This window comes from Octopus bimaculoides, chromosome 3 (genome assembly GCF_046866305.1).
Source record: "Octopus bimaculoides isolate indiv1 chromosome 3, ASM4686630v1, whole genome shotgun sequence".
Classification (NCBI taxonomy): Eukaryota; Metazoa; Mollusca; class Cephalopoda; order Octopoda; family Octopodidae; genus Octopus; species Octopus bimaculoides.
Genome location: NC_142930.1, coordinates 107799711 through 107824922, shown reverse-complemented (window position 1 = coordinate 107824922; position 25212 = coordinate 107799711). Strand labels below are relative to the sequence as shown.

Below are 25212 nucleotides of genomic sequence, written 5' to 3'. Positions count from 1 at the left end.
TATATGACAAGTCAACTCTCTTTTATTCAAAATCTATTGTTTTAAAAACTGTTTTGAAATGTAAAAAAGTTTTGCAAATATTATAACAAACTAGAATATCACATACTAAAACATTTAATTTAAGGTAACATGCGTTGCTTGAATTAGGTAATATATTGAAGTCGGAGCATCACAGAATGATTAAAACTAGCACAAAACTTACCACTCGGCATATCTTTCCAAGTATGCGTTGCATTCCAAGGAGAGAACTACACCTTTTAAAGAAATACATTTTCGGTGTAAAAATTCATGATCCGTTAAAAAGATATTCTAATAAGGTAAGGTGTATATATATATGAAACATTCCATACTGTAAAGAAAGTACAAAATATTTCATATTGAGAAAGATGTATATAAAATTTCACATACTGAAAAGTGTTTGAAGTACTCTACAGTGAAGGAAGTATAAAATATTTGGGAATTCCAGGTTTTACTGTCCAAAAGAGCTATTTTTCAAAATAAATACTTGGCGGTTCAATTCATACGTGATAAAGCGTTTGCAGTATTTTTGTAATGCTTTATACATTTACGAGACGTTTTATTAGTGAGGCTTTGAGGAGCGATTAGAAGTTAAGGTTTGGTTTTAGGGCTTATGGTAGCGCGCTGCTAATCTTTACACGGATAAGGACCCTTTTATTTAAATGAATTTTCCTAAGGACCCAGTCATTTGAAATGCTGTCCACTTAACAAGCCGATTCTATTAACTAACGACAAACTCGTTTTCTTAGTAACATTTTTCAGTATATGTAACTAAATAATTATATGTAACTTAGCAAATATACATTTTGCATTGAAGGCTTTTAACAATTTAAACACACTTCACGGACTCCCAGTAGTGCATTTGTGGATCCCAAAATCTGTAGTCCTCATTTGGGAACCGCTGCTCAAGGATGAGTGGTTAAGGTGAGCGCTTTTGCGATAGTAATATGAAAAACGCTCGGATTCCTGGAAAAAGTGGGATGGTCATGATTGGAAGACTATAGTCGTATCAAAATTTCTTTGCACCTGACCAATATATTTAATACATGCGTAAAATTTCAAATGAATTGGACTTTCTAGCATTTGTTTTAGAAAAATTTCTGCACTGGGAGCGAAGTATAAAATATTATATAAAAGAATGTTTAAAATACTTCTTACTATTTATTTCTCGACAAGTTTAATCAGTAGGATAATTTATTAGTAGTAGTACGACCAAACCAGCAATAATTGCATCTTAGGGTTGTTTATACCACGTTTCCTAACCATACTATCTGCTATTTCTTTGTCTGATCCTCTTCAACAAAAATGCTTCATAGAATAAACAAAAGAAGTTTCTTTATAATGAGTAATGTCTCAGCTTGCCACATCAGAAAACAATCTAAATAGTTAGATTCTGGATTTGTGGTCCTTTGATCGAGTCGACTCAAAGGTTGAGTTTAAGATGATTGTTAAGCAGTAGTAATTTCATTTCACAATATTGAAGTCAAATGTGTTGTGCACTGAACCCTTCCCATTCCATTTAGCTAGCAGCTGAGTAGATGCAGACATGAGCAAGGTAAGGATGTTTTAGTTAGCACTGGGAATGAATCGATACAAATGATTGCGTCAGTGTACAGTCTCACATACAAATTCCCTCAAAATTGTGAGTGCGTAGGCGTGGCTGTATAGTAAGAAGCTTGCTTTCCAGCCACTTGGTTCCGAATTCAGTCTTATTGCGTGTCACCTTGAATATGTGTCTGCCACTATAACCTCGGGCCGACCAAAGCCTTGTGAGTGGATTTGATAGATGGAAACTGAAAGAAGCCCGTCGTGTGTGCGTCCCACTGCTGCTTGACAAGGGTGTTGTGTGTTTACGTCCCGTATCTTAGCGCTTCGACAAAAGTGTCCGATAGAATTAGTGCTAAGCTTTAAAAAAACAAGTCCTGGGGTCGATTTGTTCGACTAAAACCCTTTAAGGTGGTGCCCCGGCATGGCTGCAGTCAAATAACTGAAACAAGTAAAACGTAAAAGTCTATAAAAATAAATTTAATAATTGTAATTAAAATCTTGTTCTTTATTGGGCACGAGGCCTAAAACAGAGAAGGGACAATACAAAGACAGACAAGTACATGTGGGGGTATAAAACGATGAATGAAAATGAGAATATGTACAAATGAGGACGGACATCCTTGCTTGAGCCCCCCTCCCCTCCCCCACACCTCAAGCAATCGGTTTTTCCTTTTCATTTCAGTTCATTTAACGTTTACATTATTGAATCCAGCCAATCATATACGGGTCTAAGTCTACATATTTTATCACCGGGGGTAGGGTTTTGTACTTAACCTTCTCTTCCGTTATCCGTATATCATTTCCGTAGTACTTTCTTAAAAATTCGTATATTGGTATGTCACCTATGAAGTATTTTCTCTCAGTTCCAATCAACTTCACCTTAATCACATTCTTAAATCTATCAATGGTCTTTTCGATGGCTTCACTAGTTTTATAAAACAGCAAATTACCTGTCTGCTATTTCGGGGTCTGAGCTTCTGCAGTTGTCTGCTCGCTGGGAGTTTCCAAGCTGCTTTTTCCGGTGGATGCTGGCTGTGGTGTGCTGCTTTCCGTCGCTGCTTCTATTTGGTGTGCATTATTCCTCTTCTTCTTCGAACCTTTAGGGGACGAGTCACTCTTACCTCTTTTCCTGGCGACCTGAGTGTGGTCTCCCTCGGCATCCGTTTGATCCAATTTGCCTGTATTTCGTCTCTCTTCCACTGCCTCTGCTGCACCCTCGTGTTCAGTCAGGACTTCTGCCCCCTTTTCTGATTCTATTGTACTTTGGGGAACTTCTTTTTGATGTGCCCTTTCTAGCCACATCCATAGCAAGTGGAAGAGGGTCTCCCCTCCACTGTTACCGTCAGTTTCATTTAGTCCGGTAATTCAATTATTTCGGGCACTTCACTTAGGTCAGTTTGTGATGCCATGCCAGGACCATCAACTCGAGCCCATAACCCCATCAATTTAGCAGTTGTGTTCTGGTTGCTTGTACTATTATGAGTTCGTCTTTATTACTAGAGAGGACAGCCGCCGCCATCCACCCCTCCTTCATTTCGGGTGGAATCCTGCCAACCTTACCCTAGATACACTTTTTCCTAGATAGGTTGGCAGGAGCAGCCATTCCTCGTTTCTTATTGGTACAATGGAGTTCTTTACTGGTTCTTCTATGGAGGCAAATCTCACCTCCACTGTACCGAATTTTTTCCTTGTGCGTAGTATGTTATTTCTTCTTTTATGTTCTTTAGACACTTCTCGATGGCCTCCTCCGAAGCCACTTCTATTTTCATTTCAGTCAGGTTGAGGGTTCTGTAGGTAATCGTCATTTTCTTTGCTTCTGCTAACTCTTCTGGAGGGGTCAACTTCACTTAACCCACCTCCTTTCGGCATACTCCTTGCATTTCTGCAACTTTTCGAGTGGTATAACTACCTTTCTCAATTCGAACTGAGTTTTCTCTAGCATTCTTCTTTCCTGTTACTGATGCATAGTTTTCATTTCTTTTTTTCTTCGCCTGCACTAGGCAATTCCGCCTCCATCCCGCGCAGTGGGAGAAACAAACAAAAACACAAGCTTGCTGAACAAGCTGTCTTTCAAAAATGACAAAAATTCAACAATACAGTAACAATATTAACGGTACAATACAATAGTTCAAATTTTCACGTACCTTGGCCGAAGCCGACAACCTAATGAATCACTCGTAATTCCGGAAATTGGAATTAAAATCAAATAACGAAGAGATAAAAATAATATTACAAGAAATATTTTCTCGTAAAAAATAAAGGAACAATTTTTATATTTTACATATTGAATTGCGAGCAGAGTAGAAAAAGAATCATTGCCACCGAGTCTATTACTAATATCTATGGAAAAAATGTGAACACTTCAACTCACTTTTATATTGTTTTAAATTTAATAGGTCCTATAAACATCTTCTGAGACAAGAGAGCACTGGCTTCAATTTGCCGATAGAAATGCTCTGTTTCTATAACAGGAGGATGAAATGATTTGAACCGGGTCTCGATATTACTGACCACTTAACCTTTAAAAAATGTCTACAGTAACGGACCAGAACATCAGAGGTTAGATGTAACAGATTAAATTAAAATCAGTTCATAATTCCACCGGTATTTGAACTCAGAACGTAGAGAGAGACGTAGCTAACTAAATATTCTTAGATATTACGATGCATTTAATTCGAAGTTCCCTCCATTTTTATCACTCTACTCCCACTTAAAGTGATATCGGTAAGATGTGAATTTGGAGCAGGAATAAATTCCGCAATGCCCATTCATTTCTGTCAGCAACCGTTTAATGACGTTTCTATACAAAGACACAAGGCAACAAGTTTAGGGTAAGGAATATCGTCGATTTTATCGACCTGTTATTTTACTGGTGCTTTATTTTCTCAAGTTGAACACAAAAAGATACATCTAAACATTGCGAGACGTTTAGTACAACGATTTACAATTCTCACAATCAAATATCTCAACGTAATAATTTCTGTATTTTGTCAAAACTGAGTGACAAACGAGTGGACACTGCAAAGAGAAAATGCAAAAAGGCAGGGCTCTTATGAATATGGAAAAACTGACAAAACTCAACAATATAATGATAATAAAAAGTTAGTTGGTGCTCGAAATAACACTGTCAATAGTAAAATCTGTTAGATAACCTTAGATAAATCCCGAAATGATAAATCTATAGAAGGTGAATGTCCTCTTCCAAAATTCTGCCTCTTATAGGTGCATAACTAGAGCAGAACCATTCATCTAGCCGTTCTCATCACTTTCAGCCATCTTTCAATAAATTTACTGGGGACAATACTGCGTGATTGCTTTCACCTTCCTTTTCTTGAAAAAGTTAATAAAGGCCTGGACCAAAGGCAAAGCGACACTTTTAAGGGGGAAGCACCACTTTTGGGTCTGCTGTAGGCAATAGTACTTTTAGTGGAGGCCCTGGGGCTGCAAACTGAAGGGCCAATCCGAGCGGCACACACTCTAGCTACTCTAGTGCACTGCATTACTTGATTATTCTGGTCTGCTTCTCCAGAAGAGATCGTTTAGTTTTTTTGTCTTCAAAAGATGTCAGCTCTTCTACTATCTATTTTCATGATCTTTCTAGCTTCCCTTATCTTCTTTGTGTTATCGAGAAAGATCTTTTCCCAACAGCTTGCGGTTGTAGTATTGCATTCGCTAATGTTATTGATGCAATTATTATTGTTGCTGGTACTGATACTGATATTATTGCTGCTGTTATTGGTACTTTATTTTAACTACCTTGAAAGGCAAAGTTGACCTCGCCGCTGAGTATTTTGTGCACCGCTAACGATTCTACCAATCCACTGCTCTTCATAACTTTTTCTGACATAGGCACAATGTCAGAAACGTGCGGGAGACGTTAATCGATTAAATTGACTTCAGTACAGGATTCTTTAATTTATCGATTTGGGATAAGTTCTAACAAACACATAGCTTCAAATGCAAGAGAAAGTAAAAGTTGAGGGTCCGACAAGTACTTTATTATATCAATCCGGAATTATAAAAGTCAATGCTGAAATCGACAGGATTTCAATTTAATATCTAAAGAGCCTGAATGAATACCGCAAAGTGTTTGATCCGACGTTCAGTCGTCTCTACCAACCAATACTTTTTCTCTTTCTACCATAGGCACGAGGCCTGAAATTTTGTGGGAGGATGCTAGTCGATAATATTGAACCCAGTGCTCAGCTAGTGCTTATTTTATCGACCCCGACAGGATAAAATGCAAAGCGGACTTCGGCAGAATTTAAACTTAGAACGTAAAAGCCGGAAGATATGCTGCTAAAGCGTTTTGTCTGGCATACGAACGATTCTGCCTGCTCGTCGCGTTAAATAATTCTTTTTAATATAAGTACAAGGCCTGAAATACTAGCAGGGCAGGAGTAGTCGATTATATCGACCCACATGGCTCACTGGTACTTATTTTATCTGAAGGTAATCTTGTTTTTATCTTGACTGTTAGCTTTCCGGAAACGAATACACGTTAATGCATTCCAGTCGTCCATTGCATTCTGAACTTCAACTTTCTCTTTTGTAGTAACTGACAAAGGATGAAGAAAAAAGAAGTGAATATTATGCACTAATTCAATAATATTCTAATTAAGTAACAATCAAAGACTACAATTCCAAGGCTTCATTAGAAAGTTGCAGCCATGTAATCAATTATATGGATGATATTGCACATGATATACAATATATACATAGATACACTCATATTTATTATTCTTTAACAAGAATGGTGTTGACAGTGACTTCCAAGTTTTGGTCTGTTAGCTTTCATTGGACAGTCCGATGTAGGCTAAACAGGCAGAAACTCCGAATTCACTCTCAAGGACGAAAGACCTTTACCTTTAATTACATTTTGAAAACTGTTGATAGCAATTACATACATTATACCTATGTATATAACATGTGTGAAGTGGTCAGAGTGTTGCACTCACGATCGCGGTTTCGATCCCCGGACCGGCGGTGCATCGTACTCTTGAGTAAAACACTTCATTTCACATTGCTCCATCCCACTCGGCTGAAATCGAGCAACAACACCACGGACTGGCATTCCGTTCAGGAGGAATATTGACTTACTTGCCATGCCAGCGGGATGGCATCATTCGAAAGCTACGACAAAACGATGAAGTGAATTGTGACCAGCGGTGTATAACAATATCCGACAATCTGATAAATACAGTGACATATGTAAGCATGTATATACCTTAATACGTAACGGTTTCAGTGACTTTCATAAGATATTTTTGTTGGTTACCAACAGAATAATGATTTCCGCGACAAGTTAAAAAATAGAGATTGGCGATTCGTAATTTCACCCCCATTGTTGATGGTTATTACGACTCGTCGACCATTAAGCTGTGATTATTAAAAATTACAACAAAACAGTATATCAGTGGATAGACTTACAGTAATCTCCATAGGTGTAAGGAATTTCCTTGGTTTTCCAGCGAAACATTAAAGGACGGACGGCCTTCCGTTTACTTCGGGTATTATTTCTGGTAAATCAATAAATTGCGAATTTCAGTCAATTGAATTTAGACATCACAGATTAAATTAAAGCTTTAGATATGTGTACAAAACAGTAGTTATTGACGTATTTTTATGAGACATTAGCGACATAAAATGAGATATAACCTGCAGGCGAACCGAATTTGCAAAATTCCGTTTCGCTAACAACCTTAAAAAGAACATGCATGCAACATTTCTTAGGGAGAGAGAGAGGGAGGGATATGGGGGTAATTTATAATGGATTAGTCAAGGGAGAAATGGCAGCACCCTTGACTTTTACAGGATGTCTGAAAATTGTGAAGTAAAGGAGGAATAAACTACGGCGGCTAGTAGATTGCTGCAATAGAAAGCAGTGCATCAAGATATCCTCAAACCAAAGACCCAGTCTAAATGCTTGCAGTAGAGTGGAACCCACTAAAGGCAGCCAAAGACTAAATAATGATGTTAAACCGGGTGACTAATTAGGTACATCTTGCTAGAATAGATACATTCAATTTCCATCAATCTCATGTCACTCACAAAACTTGTGTCGACCCCATGTAGAAGATACACTCCCAAAGTGATGTGTGTACATTGAGATCGAACTTGAGGACACATAATAGCGAAGAGAAGTTTTTAGCCACAGAGCCGTTCTTGCACCCGATTAAAAGAAACGACAAAACTTTTGGGGTAAAAGAAACTAATGTAATGAAAGAGTCAAGAAAGAACATGAATGAATTTAAAGAAAGATATTCAAGGAAATATTTTTAAAATCTTTAATCCTTTGACTTAATGAATTAATGCTTTCAACAATGGATAAACATTCATTTTATCCAAATCACAAGAGACCATAATATCGGTTTTTGTTCCTGGATTCTGTACAATTAAGCTGACGAACGATAAATTCACTAGTACAGTTATTTCCAAATTTTAGTCGCGGTAACCTGTTACTATTTAAAAAAAACAAACTGCAGAGCCAATTTTACTGGCAGTCCCCTGCCATCTTAATTTTAATGTCATTAAATGGAACAAAATTCGTTTTAGGGGAGGGATTTTTCGTGCAAAAAAAGAAACACAGAAAATAATTTATTTTAAAAAGGGGGAATAACGTTTTTTTACCAAATAATTATTCAATAAATTTCATTAATAGACACTTTATCACGTGGAACACTGGAATTTTATCGGGGAGCCCACTCAGAGAAACACTTTAATAAGATAAGATATTGGACCATGTAGATGGATCCTGTTGCCAGAATAACGTAACCCAGAACTTCAAACAAACGAAGCAATCATTAGTTCTATGTAATATTTCTGTTAACCCTTGTTGATGTTTGGTCGCAATAATCGAGCAGATCTATAGTCAAAGGCTTCCTAACCATTATTTGTCGTCAAATAAATGAACAATAAATATTCGGTTGTATTAGAAGTTAATTTATTACTGCTAACATTCATAGAAGATCTTATACGTACTGTTTACATCTAATTTAAATTCGAGTATTAAGAACTACGCAGTGGCGTTGCGTCGGCAATGCCACAGAGGTCATTACTCTGGGCACAAAATACCAAAAGTAAAATAATAAAGTAATAATAAGACATATAACTGTCCACTGGTGGTGGTGTAGCGTAGGGTATGCTAACTGTACAGGGCGACCACTTTATATTGGTATATTTTAAATAAAGTAGGCGGCTAATTTAGCAACAACAAGAGAGGCCAAAACCCACGTAATGTCCACGGGTTAGGGGATGCGCCTTACGTCACCGGATCTACAAAATAGCAACACAATCAGTACAAATTAATTATGGCGTCTGCCATGAAATGTAACCTTATACACATTTTATTGATAATGGGAATTGCATATATTTGTACCATGTTAGATTTTGAGTGTGGTACTGATATAGTCGCCTGAGATAAGCCTATTACAATCAAAGAGGTTACATTTGATATCGTAACCAGAAAAGACGAAACTAAGATTAATATATTTCCTCTTGCGTTAGCCACTTACACTATACTAATAAGGTATGTTAACAAATAAAATTTTAATAAAATATAGATGTTATATATATAATTACTTTTGCATGAGTTCTCGCCAAACATCAATAGGAAACATCATATCCATTTCGGTTTTCACAATTCCGTTGCTTGAGTCGTACAAAAAATTCATCTCTCTGCCTAAAATGAAATCAATTGTAGATTCAGTATTAGTTTTAAAAGTTAGAAGATTCACAGCGCCAAGAAGATTCACCAAATATGAAAGATCGTTTTATGAAACATTTTAAACAACACGGGAAATTATGAATGTAGTAATCTCGATCAGTAGTAGTCAACTTTTTTCTCCGTACGAATATTGCCGAAAGATTTAGAAAGAACTATTTACTTTGTTACTAGGAAAATATATGCGTACACAATTTTTTATTCTATTTTATTTATTGAAGAAATTATGCTATTTCATAAAAAGATATTTTTTATTAAAACAAGCGTCTTCAGAATGTCATACAGATTCTGTTCTTGAATCAAATAAGGATGTGTGGCGAAAAGGTAAGCAATGCATTTCCCACCAATTCATCCAACGCGGGAAGGTGATCACTTGCTTTAGTCTTTTTTTTTTTCAGTCCCTGCCGAGAAGCCCTTCTTCTAGAAGTATGTATTATGAAATAGAACCAACATTTTAGATATCTCAACAACCAGCCTTTTCATTTCAATCGCTTCATTATAACTAAAGGTACTTTCCTAGTTTATGCAGAGAATTTTATTTCCGCACCATGTTTCACTACAAACGTTGAATCTCAGCCTCCTTAGGAGTATTCGACGTATTAATATCTCATGAAATGGATTTAACACCCAGCCTGATAATTCTATTGGGTCATCCCATAAGTTCTGTCCGATTTTACTTTTTTTATAATTGAATGAAATTTAATAGTTTTTTAGAATGTCTAATGGAATTAAAAATTATTTTTATGCATTTGTGTACATTTAAACTAATTAAATATTATTTTACAGTATAATAGAATTAAAATTTCTTTGATTAAAACCCTTTCTAACATGGAAGTAACCAAAAAGCATTTAAGGCACATAATGTTTTATGAGTACAAAAAAGGAAACTCTGCAGCCGAAGCAACTCGAAACATATACTCAGTTTATGGGAAAGAATGCTTGCATGAAAGAACTTGCAGAAGATGGTTTGCAAAATTCAGAAGTGGAGATTTCAGCCTTGAAGATGAAGACTGAACAGGACGTCTAGTTGGGTTTGATGAAAAGCTCCTTGAGGCATTGCTTGAAGAAAATCCTGCATTATCAGTTGAAAATTGGCAATAAAGCTTAGATCAAACCATACAACTGTTCATCGTCATCTTCAACAACTTGGAAAGGTTCCTAAACTTGGAAATGGGTGCCTCATGAATTGTCCGAAAGCAACCGCAAATCCCGAGTTGACATCTGCTCTTCTCTCCATTCTCGTAAACTCATTTCACCCTTTTTGGATAGACTTGTGACTGGTGACGAAAAATGAATCTTCTATCGAAATGTTAAACGTCGTAAACATTGGCTTGGTAAAAGGGAAAAAGCTCAACCACAACCGAAAAGGGAACTTCATGGGAAAAAGGTTCTCTCTATCTGGTGGGATTGCAAAGGAGTAATTCACTTTGAATTATTACCACCTAATGCAACAATCAATGCTCAAGTCTACTGTCAGAAATTAGAGCATCTGAACCAAGCTTTGAATAAAAAATGACCCGCTTTAGTGAATCGGAAAGGCGTGATGTTTCATCAGGACAATGCGCGATTCCACACTGCAAAGATCACATCACAGAAGACCGAAGAGCTTGGTTGGGAAAAAATTCCTCATCCACTTTATTCTCCCGACCACCATTTCTTTCGTAGTTTACAGAATAATTTGGGGAGCATAACTTTCGTAAGCCAGGAGGAGGTCGAAACTGACATTTCAGAGTTCTTTGCTTTGAAGCCAAAAGAGTTTTACATTGATGGGATTAATATGCTTGTAAATGGATTGTAAATAGATTAAATTTCAATTGAATATAACATTTGATCACTTATTTTTTTTATTCAAAATTCGGACAGAACTTATGGGATGACCTGATAGTTATTAGTGATGGAAAGTATCTTCAAACGATTTAGATGATCCATCATGATCTATGGATGCTGCTATAGTCCTCAAAATCCGTCTCCATGAAAGTTCCGATGTATAAGCAAAATAGAGAAGGGTAACTGCTTAACGTTTTCTTCATAAAGCCTTAACGGAACTTGAAATCTATGGATCTTGCTAATTGAAACAAAGGGAGTTGTAGCGAATTTGAAGAGATTGATGAGGTCATGGGGCTACTTCTGTAATGTATTGCCGGCGGTAATAGATAAGACATTGTCTCGGTCCGTGGCCTTCTTGATTTGAAATGACTAGAGGTGCTTTCCAACTGGACGTGTGGGTATGCGTGTGAGTGTACACAGTAGTTAACCTGGTGGAGTGGAAAAGGATAGTTTTAGTAAGGATTTGCCAAGTGTGGGCTGTATGGTATTGCATGTAGGAAAGCAAATGTGGAAATGTTCTCTGTGGGAGTACATCTTTCAGAACCTATGGAGCTGGATAGTGGAAGGAAGCGAGATTCTGCAAAGTTAGTAAATATCCTTTCGGTAAGGAACCAAAAATAGTGGATTTTCTAACTTTTAAAGCTAATGTATGTATCTACAATTGATTCATTTTAGACAGAGAAATGAATTTTCTGCACGACTCAAACAACGGAATTGTAGAAACCGAAATGGATATGATGTTTATTTTTGATGTTTGTCGAGAGCTCATGCAAAAGTAATTACATATATAATGCCTTTATTTTATAGGTTTGAGAGGCGAGAGAGATTGTGGTCTGTGAAATCGAGCATCGTTCGAATTTTGGAGGAGGATCTTGCATAACCCTTGGTAATGGTAAAAGCCGTCCAGGTTATAGAAGTGTATGATTTTGTATAAACAGAACTACAGTATTGGTAACACATATGTCTTATGAAGAGTAATCTGTTCAAAACTGAAGTATCTTTTGCTCTTGAATGAGATTCAGTTTTTGCTATGTTATACGTAGAAAATGGTAACTCCCCATGTAGGGATGTTTGACGTCGACATAATTTTTGTTGATGCTACCCTCCTTGCTCAAAATTTAGGCAGTAAAAGTACCTGACCAGCTATTGAGTAGGATATCCCTTCTTGGATAGTTCCGCTATGAAATCATTCCAACTCTATCTCATCTTTAGTATACATAATATTACATTATGTATCAGTCGAGTTCATACACAACCACATAGAATCTCAATCTCTGGTCATTGTATTGCGTAGCTCATTGTCGGCTCTGATTATGCAGACCTACAATTGAAGACCTTACTATCATAATCTCCCATCTCAGATAAAATGTATATAGAAGATATTTAAGGTGGATGGGTAGGATTTGAGCGGAATTTGGTCGCTCTTTTTAACAAGTCAAGCAACGACGAGTGAACACATTTAGGGATTGTGGATGAAGGAATAAATCTTTTGTTTCCTCCTGCTCGTAAAATTTACATAGCACCAGGCCTGAAATAAAAGATTCTATTTTTATATTGTTTATTCATTAAATTATGTCTTTGTTTGTTGTAACCGTAATTTAGGTTATGTGCTGTAGTCATGAAAAGAAGATAAGTGATGTGTGTCATGAAAAGAACATTGAAAGATTTTCCTCTGAAATAGAAAGAGATATTTTATTTTGTTCTATTTTGAGCGCCATAAAAATTAATTGATACAGTAAAGATCCTCGAAAGGGTTCGAACGGGAAAATCTCACGATCAGAGGAGTATCATGGTAATGTAAGTGTATGTGTGTGTTTGATTGAATTGTTAGCAGCGTGTGTGTAAGTGATGCAAAGGATAAAGGTGTGTGTGTGTGCTTACATGGTATATCTGGTTGTCGTCGCATACTTCTCTTTCACGGTTATTTCACTTCTCGTTTTTTTGCTTCTCTTTCACGGTTATTTCACTTCTCGTTTTTTTGCTTCTCTTTCACGGTTATTTCACTTCTCGTTTTTTTTCTTCTCTTTCACGGTTATTTCACTTCTCGTTTTTTTGCTTCTCTTTCACGGTTTACTGTATATTGGTCTTTGCTATAGTTGACAGGTGGTACTGGCCGCCGCTGCAGTTTTAACAGGGCAACAAAATATTTCAGTTCATATATTCTTCTCTTCGAAGCTAGGTACCAACTAACTGATCTGTCTTTATCTATTTCTACAAAAGTCATGAATAATAGAACCAAAACAAGGTCAAAAGGATTCATTTGATTGGTCGATAAAGACCAAAGACTTCTGTTACAAGCCTGCCAATGTGCCCAGATTTATTCATAGTTAGTGAAACGAGAGTTTGACATTCGAATCTTAAACTTCCCATTGCATTCTTTTGAAACGTTTTGAATGATTTTAAGTAGATACGTGGGAGAGACTAACGAGAATACAGATATGTGATGAAATTTCGATAAAAGAATTGAAGCGTAAGACTACTTACTTGATTCGGAAGCGTCTGCAATTATTTGATCGATTGATTTTTCTTCTGCAACCTGGGAAAGAAAGACAAGGAAACAGCTCTGACTTTTGACTTTAAGAAATTAATTTAAAGAATTTCAACTTTGCTGATGTTTAACGGTAGACGGGATATATGGTGTAGTCACCAACATGAGTTTTATTGATACTATAATGACAAGATGGTGGTGATAAATTAGGTGATGGATTAAGTTAGGTGTCACAGAGAAAGAGCAGGTGTGTCTTTTATGCCACGCTGTGAACAAGAAAATTGCCGCAGCCGCATGGCTGACAAAAAAATAAAAGAATAAAAGAACATGCGGGGTATCAACCATGTCAATCGATCATGAAATGAAATATTTCTTTTTTGAAAATTTCAAGTCTTCATCTTTTACTCCCGATTTGATGTATGCTTTAATTCTATCGCACTAAAATAATGTCGTTAATTACATAGAAAAGATCAACTGCAATACATTTCAGTTTTATTCTTCAAAGTATTATCTACTTTAACTTATTAAGATAAAGAATTGGCAGAGTGCCAAGGTCGTTGGATAGAGCGTCTCGCTTTCCGAGTTCAAATCCTGCCGAGTTGAACTTAGCCTTCCGGGGTTTATGAAAACAGTATCAGTCCAAGGCAGGTGGATTGGTGAAAGTGATAGCAGGTCGGTCAAGATACCTTACTGTATCTCTTCCGGGGTTTTTACATTCTTACAGCAAGGCTTATGACGTGGCTGGTGCTAAGCTGCATAAGTGTTTCGTTTTGACAACATCGGAGAAGTGAAGAGAGGAGATTCGCATACAAGGGCAACTGCCAGTCTTCTTTGAAAAACCTAAAATATATTGCTGTTGATCTTCCTGTGTAATTACATTATCTTAGGGCAATAGAATTAAAGCACACCTTAAACTAAGAGTGAAAGTTAACGACTAAGTGATACACATGTAAATGTAATTTACAAATTTCTGTGAAAAGTATTTCATTTAATGATCAATTGACACAGTCGATACCCCACATATGCAATTTCTTGTTCACAGCATGGCATAAAAGACACTCTGTTCTTATCATGCGGGGCCTAATTGTGAATACCTAAGCAACTACAACTGAAAGCAGCCCTCGAAGATTTTTTTAAAATAACATTGACTTTTAAAACTGCATGCGGTTTTATGTGTTAATTCGCATAAGGATATGAAGTGTTTTATGTTATCGCTTTATTTTTGTTACAGAGAAAGTAACAGAGACCAGGCACAAAAAAAAGCAAAATAAACAAGTGAATATGGTATTTAGACTTCGATCTCGTTCGTAAGTTCAATTTGGTAGCAGATAGTCTGTTGTTTTTACCGACCTCAGTGCAGCCAACGATCGAAAAGAAAGCCTTCAAATCTTTTTGAAAGTTATTCATGATTGATTAGCTTCTTATATGGTGGAAATTTCTCTTGTATCCGTTTTAAGGATTTGTAGTGACGTCACATTGGCGCCAAAAGGCCGACGCCATTGCTGAATCCTTAACCACACATGCGTGGGTTTCAACATCGAAGCGTTCCCGCTATTAGACTGTCTCTTACCAAGCCAGACAGCGACCAAGCAAGACGTCTAAGCAAGCTCTCCCATTTGAGTGTGGTTGAACCAAGTTGTCTCTATAACGACACCGGCTCGAAGAACCGTACATCTACATTTCAGGCTACTCTAAAACCGGACAATTAGAAGCTGTTTTATTTTCCACCGAACAATAAATATTTGTTGTTGTTGATCAGTTTGGAGTTTCTGCGATCAGTTCTCTTCCAATTTAATGTAGGAAAGTTAGGTGTATATCTAAAGATATATAACCCACTCTCCTAAAGTGGTGACCCCGACTAAGGAACGACTGCAGCCACGACAATCTGGACTGATCAGCATCATCATTGGTATGAGCAGCACGAGTTTCCGGCCGCCGTCATCATCATCATCATAACGACTTTTTGAACAATTTCACAGTGAGATATTGACTCTATAGCATCTCCGACTATACGAACTCACATTGTGCCAAACTGACACAGGCGTTTTTTTTCTTTCTTTCTGACTATTATTTTCCATTTCCTTTCAGGCACGTCAAGGTGGGTTTTCAAAAAAAAAAAAGAAAAAAATTTTTTTTTCCCGCAGACAGTACAAGCTCACGACTAAACACACTACACAAAAAAAAGGAAAACATACAAAAAAATAAAATACAGAAGGCAACGACATTGTTTTTTTTTAGCGAATATTTCTTTTTCTTCTTTCCTTTTCCATTTTGGTTCTTATTGTGCACATACATTACAGAGGAAAACAGAAAGGTACAGAGAAAAAAAATAGTGTGTTTCCTTTTCCATTTGCGGTGAAATTTTTTTTTTGGCCTTTTGCATAGTTTATACGTTTTTCGTTATTGCTTCTTCCTATTTTACCTTTGACGGAATCATTACCAATATGTGTGCGTTGCCAAGGCAGTCCTCTTCAGTGACCAATGAGGATTTGCTACGTAGCATTCAGGAGCTCACTCGCACCGTAAATAACCTCTGTTTCTCGAGATTTCGTGGTGGTTCCCAATCTCGTAGCGTTTCCTGGTCTCGAAAATTTTCTCGAGATCGGGGAGCTACCTGGAAGAAGCAAGGTCTGTGTTGGTACCATGCAAACTTTTCGAACAAGGCGACAAAATGTATTCAGCCTTGTTCGTTCAAGGCGTCGGGAAACGAGTAAAGGAGAAAGTGCGCACGTCACTTTCCTCCACCCAACCTGTTTTTAATCGTGCAATATTCGTCCAGGACCAAGTGTCGAAGAAATTCTTCATGGTTGACACTGGTTCCTGTTGTAGTATTTGGCCGCTTCGTCTAACAGTCGACAAACCTCGTCGTTCTGAAATAGTTTTGCACGCTGTTGATTCATCTCCGATTCCTACTTTTGGTCAGCTTTCTCTACGTTTAGACATTGGTCTTCGCAGAGACTTTCAATGGGTTTTTGTCATAGCTGACATTCCACATCCCATTTTGGGTGCGGATTTTTTAAATCATTTTCAATTATTGGTAGATGTCCGACGTCGAAGGCTTGTCGATGACTCGACATCCCTTTCCACGGCAGCAAGGAGCTCTACCAATTCTCCTCTTAGCCCACCATTTTTTATTGCCACTGCTGGGGACGCTTTTCATTCTCTTTTAGTGTCTTTTCCGGAGTTGGTGGATATTACTTTCAAGCCGGTTAAACCTGTACATTCCACCCTCCATTATACCACGACGACTGGTCCTCCGGTTTTTTCTCGACCACGTCGCCTAGCGCCTGATCGTCTTAAGACGGCCAAGGCCGAGTTTGAGCACATGCTTCAACTCGGCCTCATTCGCCCCTCCACCAGCCCATAAAGGGGATTCGGATTTTCGCCCGGTGGGGGACTATCGGAGACTAAATGCTGTGACGATAGCTGATCGCTATCCCATCAGGAATTTGCAGGATTTCTCGGCGAACCTGCATGGATGCACCATTTTCTCTAAGATTGATCTGGTACGGGCCTATCATCAGATACCAGTAAATCCAGAGGATATCCCTAAAACAGCCATCACTACACCTTTCGGTTGTTTTGAATTTCTATTTATGAGTTTTGGTTTGCGTAATGCTACTAGCACTTTTCAGAGGTTTATGGATGAGGTCGTTCGTGGACTTGATTTTGTATTCGCTTATGTCGATGATATACTCATCGCTAGTGATACGGAAGAGAATCATCTCCACCATTTGTCGCAACTTTTTCAGCGTCTTCGCGCTTATAATGTGAAGATTAATCCCGACAAGTGTCTTTTCGGGCAGTCATCCCTGAATTTCCTGGGACACTTGGTTGATTCTAATGGGATCAAACCTCTTCCTGCTAAAATCGATGCAATTCAACGCATCGCACCTCCAACCTCTCTGCGACAGTTGCGCCATTTTTTAGGCATGGTCAATTTTTACAGGAGATTCATTGACCGGTGTGCATACAAACTACTTCCTTTAACGAGGCTACTGCAAGGCCATTCTAAGAAGGATGCTGGACTCACTCTTACTGATGAGGCGTTATCTGCTTTTGAGTCTGTGAAACAGGAGTTATCCTCCGTTCCTGTTCTTGCACATCCTGCTCCTGATGCTCCGCTTTCTTTATCTGTGGATGCTTCCGATTCTGCGGTCGGTGCTGTTTTGCAGCACACTATAGACAATCAAACAAAACCTTTGGCTTTCTTTTCTTGTAAATTACAGCCTGCCGAACGCAGGTATAGTACTTTTGATCGTGAGCTATTGGCGATCTATCTGTCGATTCGGCATTTTCAACACCAACTCGAGGGACGAGAGTTTGTGATTTATACTGATCACAAGACCCTCACTTTTGCTCTGTCCTCTAAAACGGACAAGCTCTCTCCTCGTGCTTTTCGTCACCTGGATTTTATCTCACAATTTACAGGTGACATTCGTCATGTGCCAGGGAAAGAGAACATTCCAGCTGATGCTCTTTCTCGACTTCCTGTGCATTCTATTTCCACTCCCGCGGAAATTGATTTACTGGCAATTTCACAGGAGCAACCTTCTTTATCAAGTTTAGATTTGACTTCGTCAAAATTCAGCAACTGTAAATTTGCTTCTCTTCCACTCCCTTCATCCGAGGGCTCTATATTATGTGACATATCCACAGGTTCTCCTAGGCCTTTAGTACCTACGAACCATCAACGTTCTGTGTTTGATGCCCTTCATTCTTTGTCACATCCGGGCATCTCAGCAACAGTAAAGCTTATCACTGCTCGGTGTTTCTGGCCCAATATGCGGCGATCAATTGCCACTTGGGCACGCTCCTGCATGAAGTGCCAGAGTGCGAAGGTCCATAGGCACGTTCGTTCCCCTCTTGGACAATTTCCTTCTCCTGAAGCCCGTTTCCGTCACGTCCATCTTGATTTGGTTGGACCGTTACCAGTGTGTCGCGGGTTCTCATACCTGTTAACTTGTGTTGACCGTTTCTCACGTTGGCCAGAAGCCATTCCTATAGCAGATATTACTTCTGAGACTGTTGCCCAGGCTTTCGTTTCTGGGTGGGTGTCGAGGTTCGGAGTACCGGTCAGTTTGACCACAGATCGTGGCCGGCAATTTGAGGCCGCGCTTTTTCGTGACCTATCACGAATCCTGGGGGTGCATCGTATACGCATCACCAGCTACCATCCCGCTTCTAATGGGATGGTTGAGCGGTTTCATCGACAACTTAAGGCCGCCTTGCGCGCCTCGCCCAACCCGCAGTTTTGGGTTGAAATTCTTCCGGTTGTCCTCCTTGGATGCCGGACTGCGGTAAAAGCTGACCTGGGTTACTCCTCGGCGGAGCTTCTTTACGGCACCACGTTGACGTTGCCAGGTGCGATGGTGGTACCAGACTCATCACAACCACCACACCCAGAGTCCTATGTTACTCGGTTGCGAGAGTATTTCTCCAATCTTCCATCTATGGGCCCCAGACAACAGTCACCTCCCTTTAGAGTGCCAGCAGACATTGAGTCTTGGTCTCATGTGTTTATTAGGGATGATTCTGTCAAAGGACCCCTTGTTTCTCATTACAAAGGACCCTATCGTGTGCTTTCTCGCACTCCAAAGTTTTTCAAGGTCGACGCTAATGGTCGTACAGAAATTGTGTCTGTCGACCGTCTGAAAAAAGCGTACCTTGACAAACCTTCAACTCCCGTGGACGACATGCCCGTGTTTCAAATGCCGCACACACCACTATCACCACATACATTGTCAACGCCTTTACCAATGCATACACCAACATCAGCACCATCACAATCACACACACCAACGATTACACCACCTTCGTCGTTGCAAAGGAACCCTAGCGAACCTTATGTCACTAGGTTTGGCAGGACGGTGCATTGGCCCAAGAAATTGGAAAAAACTATTTACGTTTAATTTATTGTGTTTTTACTGGACAATTTCAGTTTTTTTATTGATTGAACATTTTTCTTCCATTCAGAAAAAAAAAAAACTATGTATCCGGTTCGTAAAAAGTTACACAAGGAAATTTGGAATGTCCATACGCGGGAGGTTATGGTCAGTTGCGGAGCTATAGTTGAGCGTCGGATGCTAGTTTCGACCTGTTACCTGGTACTAGGTATCCTAGTCGGTTGGCTCTTGCTATTTTCCGTGAGGGGATGTCCCACTCATACAGTGAAGATAAAACCGAGTGTTTGATATATATATATTTGTGCCGCATTTTCTGTGTGGTTTCGATGGCCATCTCGCCTCAGACGTCCCTCCAAATTTTTTTAATTTCGTGTTTCACACTCAAGGGGGAGCCATTGTAGTGACGTCACATTGGCGCCAAAAGGCCGACGCCATTGCTGAATCCTTAACCACGCATGCGTGGGTTTCAACATCGAAGCGTTCCCGCTATTAGACTGTCTCTTACCAAGCCAGACAGCGACCAAGCAAGACGTCTAAGCAAGCTCTCCCATTTGAGTGTGGTTGAACCAAGTTGTCTCTATAACGACACCAGCTCGAAGAACCGTACATCTACATTTCAGGCTACTCTAAAACCGGACAATTAGAAGCTGTTTTATTTTCCACCGAACAATAAATATTCGTTGTTGTTGATCAGTTTGGAGTTTCTGCGATCAGTTCTCTTCCAATTTAATGTAGGAAAGTTAGGTGTATATCTAAAGATATATAACCCACTCTCCTAAAGATTGCTGACCTTCATAAAAGAATTAGTATATTTGCATCTCATTGGATATTTTAGAAAGCATACAAGTTCTTTTTAAATATTCTCAGACTCCACCTTACGACTTCTATATATAAAACATATCATCTATTCGGTGTCTGTAAACACAATATTAGAAGTTGTAGCTGTTGATTTATAGCCAGCCTTCGAAGATGATACTTGAACCATATGTAAAATGATTTTCTTCGGGTGTTAGATGTTAGGCAAATTTAGTTAGAAGTTAGAGATCTAACAAAGAATATTGATAAGCTGAATGCGGAGAAGGTAATCGTCCTTGTTGTTTCACCAAATGTCAGTTCTGAATGAGCAGGCTTATGATGAAAAGCATCCATTCTTTTACAGGCATTATGTATCTAGAATTGCCTTTTCTAATATGGTCTCTCTGTCTTCTTTAGATGGTAGATATAATTTGAGGGCGATTTGGCAGCTATTTGTTGTAGACCAAGCGACCAAGTAGAAGCACACACATTGGCTAGTGATATGGAGGTTACTGGTCAAGAAATAATTGTGTGTTAAACACTCAGTTATAGCTGAAATGAAAGACACAAACACTAATTATCGCTGCTCAGAAACAAGCCCTTAGAACAAATTTGATAAAGGCAAAGACCGATAAAACTAAGTCAGGCAGCAAAAGTTGAATGTGTAGGAAAGGAGACGAAAGTTTCAATCACGTTTTGAGTGAGTGCACTATACTATCACAAAGGGAGCACAAAAGCAGACGTGACTGTGCTGGCAAAAGAGTGCATAGGGATGTTAGCCTTGTGTGTGGCTTCAAAACAACAGAAACGTGGTATGAACACGAACCAGAGGTTGTGATAGAAAATGAGAATTACGATCTTGTGGGACGTCCTTACGAAGACTAATCATATTATTGAAACAAGACCAGATTTGCTTATAGAGGACAAAATAAACAGTGTAGGATCATAAATTTTGCAATTCCCTATGATAGCCGATCGATATCAAAGAAATGAAAAAAATTTAGGGATATCAGAATCTAACCAGAGAGCTGTCAAAACTGCGGAAGACCAAGACTACAATTGTTGCTGTAGTAGTAAGTTGTACACTTGGCACAACACCCAAAAGTTACCTAAAAGACTGAAATAGATTGGAATTGAAACTCGCATTGTCGACCTACAGAATATTACAATCCTATATTTTGCAGGAATCCAAAGAAAGAATTTTGAGAGTTGAGGTGAGTTGTTGCCACCAAATATCAAGATAAAATATCAAGATAATGTACTCGAATAATAATAATAATAATTATAATAATAATAATAATGATGATAATAATAATAATAATAATAATAATAATAATAATAATAATAATAATAATAATAATAATAATAATAATAATAATAGGTATAATAATATTAATAATAATAATAATATTAGGTATAATAAAAAAATATTCAGACAAATGCATAACGAAAACACCAGGACTTACAAATATATATAACATACAGAAAATTGCACTACTGGGCACTGCACACATCCTACGCAAAACACTTTCAATACAGTAAACATAAGAGCATCACAGCAAACCACAGCACATACCCAAGGCACACAGAGCTGCGCTCGGTAGTGAAGTGAAAGCACATTATAAAAATGAAACTACTGAACAACAACAACAACAACAACAACAATAATAATAATAATAATAATAATAATAATAATAATAATAATAATAATAATAATAATAATAATAATAATAATAACAACAACAATAACAATCGACCAGACAAAATAATTAAAGTCAAGGAAGAAAATACTTGTAAACTAATAGATGTAAGCATTCCCACTGATAAAAATATATCTGTAAAGGAATTTTACAAAATAAGTAAATATAAGGACCTGGAATGTATGTATGTACGTATGTATGTATGTATGTATGTATGTATGTATGTATGTATGTATTTTATATATATAGATATGTATGCATATACATATTTATGTATGTATATGTGTGTATATGTACATACATACATACATACATACATACATACATACATACATACATACATACATACATATTGCAGAAATGCAAAATAGTACCAAAAAAAAATCAACTTGAAAACAAAGAGCATCATAGGCAAAAGATCTTCGTTAAATCGCGAATAATTTACGGTAATGAAAATCAACTCACATCCTCAAACAGAACATAAATTAGATTCATACTGAAACAATTTCTATGTCAAAAAAGACATAGAAGCCTATTTACTGCTTACAACGAAAGAAATAGAATGAATTGGATGTGCAGTATAAACAGAGGTGGGTTTATATGTAGAATGGATTGATTACGAGAAAACTTTTGAGATGGTTCCACTTTCGTAGATTCTGAAAGCATTAATCATGAGTATGGTAGCACCAATTACAAGCAGGTACAGAAATCATACCATAATTAAATGGGGAAACTGTTATGAGGATCCAAACAAAAGAGGGAACTGTGGAAATGAAGACAAATCTCAATCGAAACAGTAATATTTCAAAGTCATCGCAGACTCCATTCCAATTATTTCTGCAGTTGACACTGTTAACCGACCAACATACAAAACTCGACACCGGGTACGAATGGTAATCAACTATCTGAATTGCATTACAAATGACGAACAGCTAAATTCAATTAGATGCAGTACACGGACTCAGTCTGGCATGTTTGGCCAAGGCCACACTGAAGAAAGGAAAATTAATATAAAGCAGAAATATCAGAGATTACAAAACTGAATATTTGGAATGAACACACACAAATGGTAACAAAAATTTAGTAAAGAATATTATAGACATATTAGAATAATACTTAATATTAATATTATAAAGAGTTAAATGCAAAGTATTATGTAATAAGTGTCAATATTCAACGCGCCCCAGAAATAAGTTATAGAAAATATTCAAACAGAAGCTCAGTGAATTAGCCAGAGTAAATAGGGAAAGGATAAACATTTACTGTACGTAAAGTTGGACAAGTTAACAAGCATTATATATAGTGTCCCTCTCGTTCAGGTATCTATATAAGGAAATATCCGGGTTAGTCAAGTCTGGGGAACATGAAAGCCAGTTGACATTGCCGTAGCGGGAGATTATTCTCTCCCCAAAGCACTGCTGTGGCAACTGCATTATTTCTTTTGCAGTATGAGCAGTTGCTCCATCTTTTTGGAACCATATGTGAGGTCTACTATGAATGGCCGGATGCATAAATGTCTCAATCATGGATACCTGAACAAGAGGGTTTACGTCAACAAACCAGAGACCCTGGTGCAACTGAAGGAGAACATCAATAGAGAAATCAGAGAAGTTGGGTCTGAAACTCTTGAGGGTGTTATGGCGCAAGTTTTGGAAAGAGCACGGGCGTGAGAAGCTTTTGAAATAAGCTTTTGAAAAGGATTGAGGAACTACAACAGCAATTATGAAAATTTCGAAACGGTTCTTCAAAATGGTGATATATAAACAAAAAGATGGAGTAACCACTGGTTCTCCGTTAGGGTCCACATTATTTTTAACAATGATAGAGAACAAAGCAGTACCAGGCACAAACATATACTATGCATTTGGTGCTAGGAAATTAAGAACAATTGACCCAAGGTGGTCATTACCCAACAAAACTAGACAACGCAGAAATAGATAAATAATAATTTCAAATCTCGGTACAGAGTCAGCAGCTTTTAGGAGAGGGAGAAGTCGTTTACATCGATTCCAGTATTTAATTGGTACATATTTTATTGACTCCAAAAGTATGAAAGGCTAGGTCAACATCGGCAGAATTTGAACTCAGAACATTACAAATGCACGAAACGCCGCTAACAATTCTGCCTGTTCGCCAACTTTGTAATTGATAAATGACAAATTCAGCGCTGTCACCAGACAAAAGTCTTTACCACAATAAACTATGGAAAATAAATGAAGAATGGGTAAAAAAAAATTGCTGTTTCTGGCATCTCCATCATGATGGAGTAAATAAACAAACATTACAAATATGATCGGGGTGGGGATTGTATACTAGGACCTATACCAAATCTATAGGTTTATCCGCTGAAAATGAAATCGTAAAACATACTCAATTAAATCAATAAAAGAGAATGACGAATTGAGCAGACTCTAGAAATTATTTACTCAGACAATAAGATGATGACAATAAATAGTATTCCCAAATACCACCAGAGAAAGCATGTCTCATAAAAGAAGTGCCAATATATCTCTGAGAGAAATTTGATAATTTATGAAACTATAAAAACCTGGAAAGAAAGATGTCTAGAATCTGGGTTTCAAACTGTAAGAACCTGAAAAATAGGAGCCTTGTAGCCAAAACCCCAAAACTTATAAATATAGAATGTTTAGAAAGTAGCACTACTTAGGTACTTCGTAAAATATTACGTAAGATGTTCACAATGCAATAGAACAGACATGAAAAATAGGCAAGCTGTAAACAGATTGTACAAAACCGTTTGTACAAAATGAAACCATTAATACATATTTATAACAAAAATATTAGTGCTATATTAACGATGATATACTTACTGCGACTCCAAAAATGCATAGACATATTTCTAAGAACAGCATGAGACCCATTATCGTTGTTGATGTGGATACCATTATCTTGGAGAGGTTGCAATTGTCTGAGGAACCGTTGGTTTATCACTGAAATACCCGTTTAGTTACCACTCTGTCTCTTTCTATGGATGAAATGCTGTTGTAATAAAGATAGTTTGATGTATATATATCTGCAAGCTATACGTACTCTCCCGTGATTGTTTGTGTGTTGATGTATTCGTGTGTTTTTATAGATGTTTGGCTTTTGAAATATTAAAAAAGAAAAGAAAGAAAAATTGAGAGGCCAGAAGATAGACAGAGAAAGAAAGAGGGGGTGAATTAGAGAGGGGTAAGTGGAAATCAG

At 37.7% G+C, this 25212-nt stretch overlaps 1 protein-coding gene across 3 annotated transcripts; it reads right to left on the bottom strand.

Annotated features, from left to right (window-relative positions):
• Nucleotides 1–489: 489 nt before the first annotated feature.
• On the bottom strand, nt 490–24996 carry LOC106882200 (uncharacterized). Of its 3 annotated transcripts, none has more exons than XM_089349449.1 (5): nt 24837–24996; nt 13601–13652; nt 9148–9247; nt 6997–7085; nt 490–2005 (listed from the first exon to the last, which is right to left on the bottom strand). In XM_089349449.1, exons 1-5 carry the CDS (start codon nt 24909–24911, stop codon nt 1998–2000), a joined length of 324 nt encoding a protein of 107 aa, XP_089205575.1. In that variant the 5' UTR covers nt 24912–24996; the 3' UTR covers nt 490–1997. The 3 variants fall into 3 exon arrangements, with proteins under 3 accessions (XP_089205575.1, XP_089205574.1, XP_089205573.1); XM_089349448.1 differs by lacking the exon at nt 490–2005 and adding an exon at nt 4392–4584; XM_089349447.1 differs by lacking the exon at nt 490–2005 and adding an exon at nt 4607–6124.
• Nucleotides 24997–25212: the final 216 nt, after the last annotated feature.

Bases quoted from the DNA above. Each gene is read 5' to 3' on its own strand.
- LOC106882200 (XM_089349447.1), bottom strand. From the start codon at position 24,911: ATGGTATCCACATCAACAACGATAATGGGTCTCATGCTGTTCTTAGAA. The intron at 9,248-13,600 runs GTAAGTAGTCTT...ATTTCATTTTAG, and splicing joins TGCAGACGCTTCCGAATCAA to GCAGAGAGATGAATTTTTTG. The intron at 7,086-9,147 runs GTAATTATATAT...TTGATTTACCAG, and splicing joins TGGCGAGAACTCATGCAAAA to AAATAATACCCGAAGTAAAC.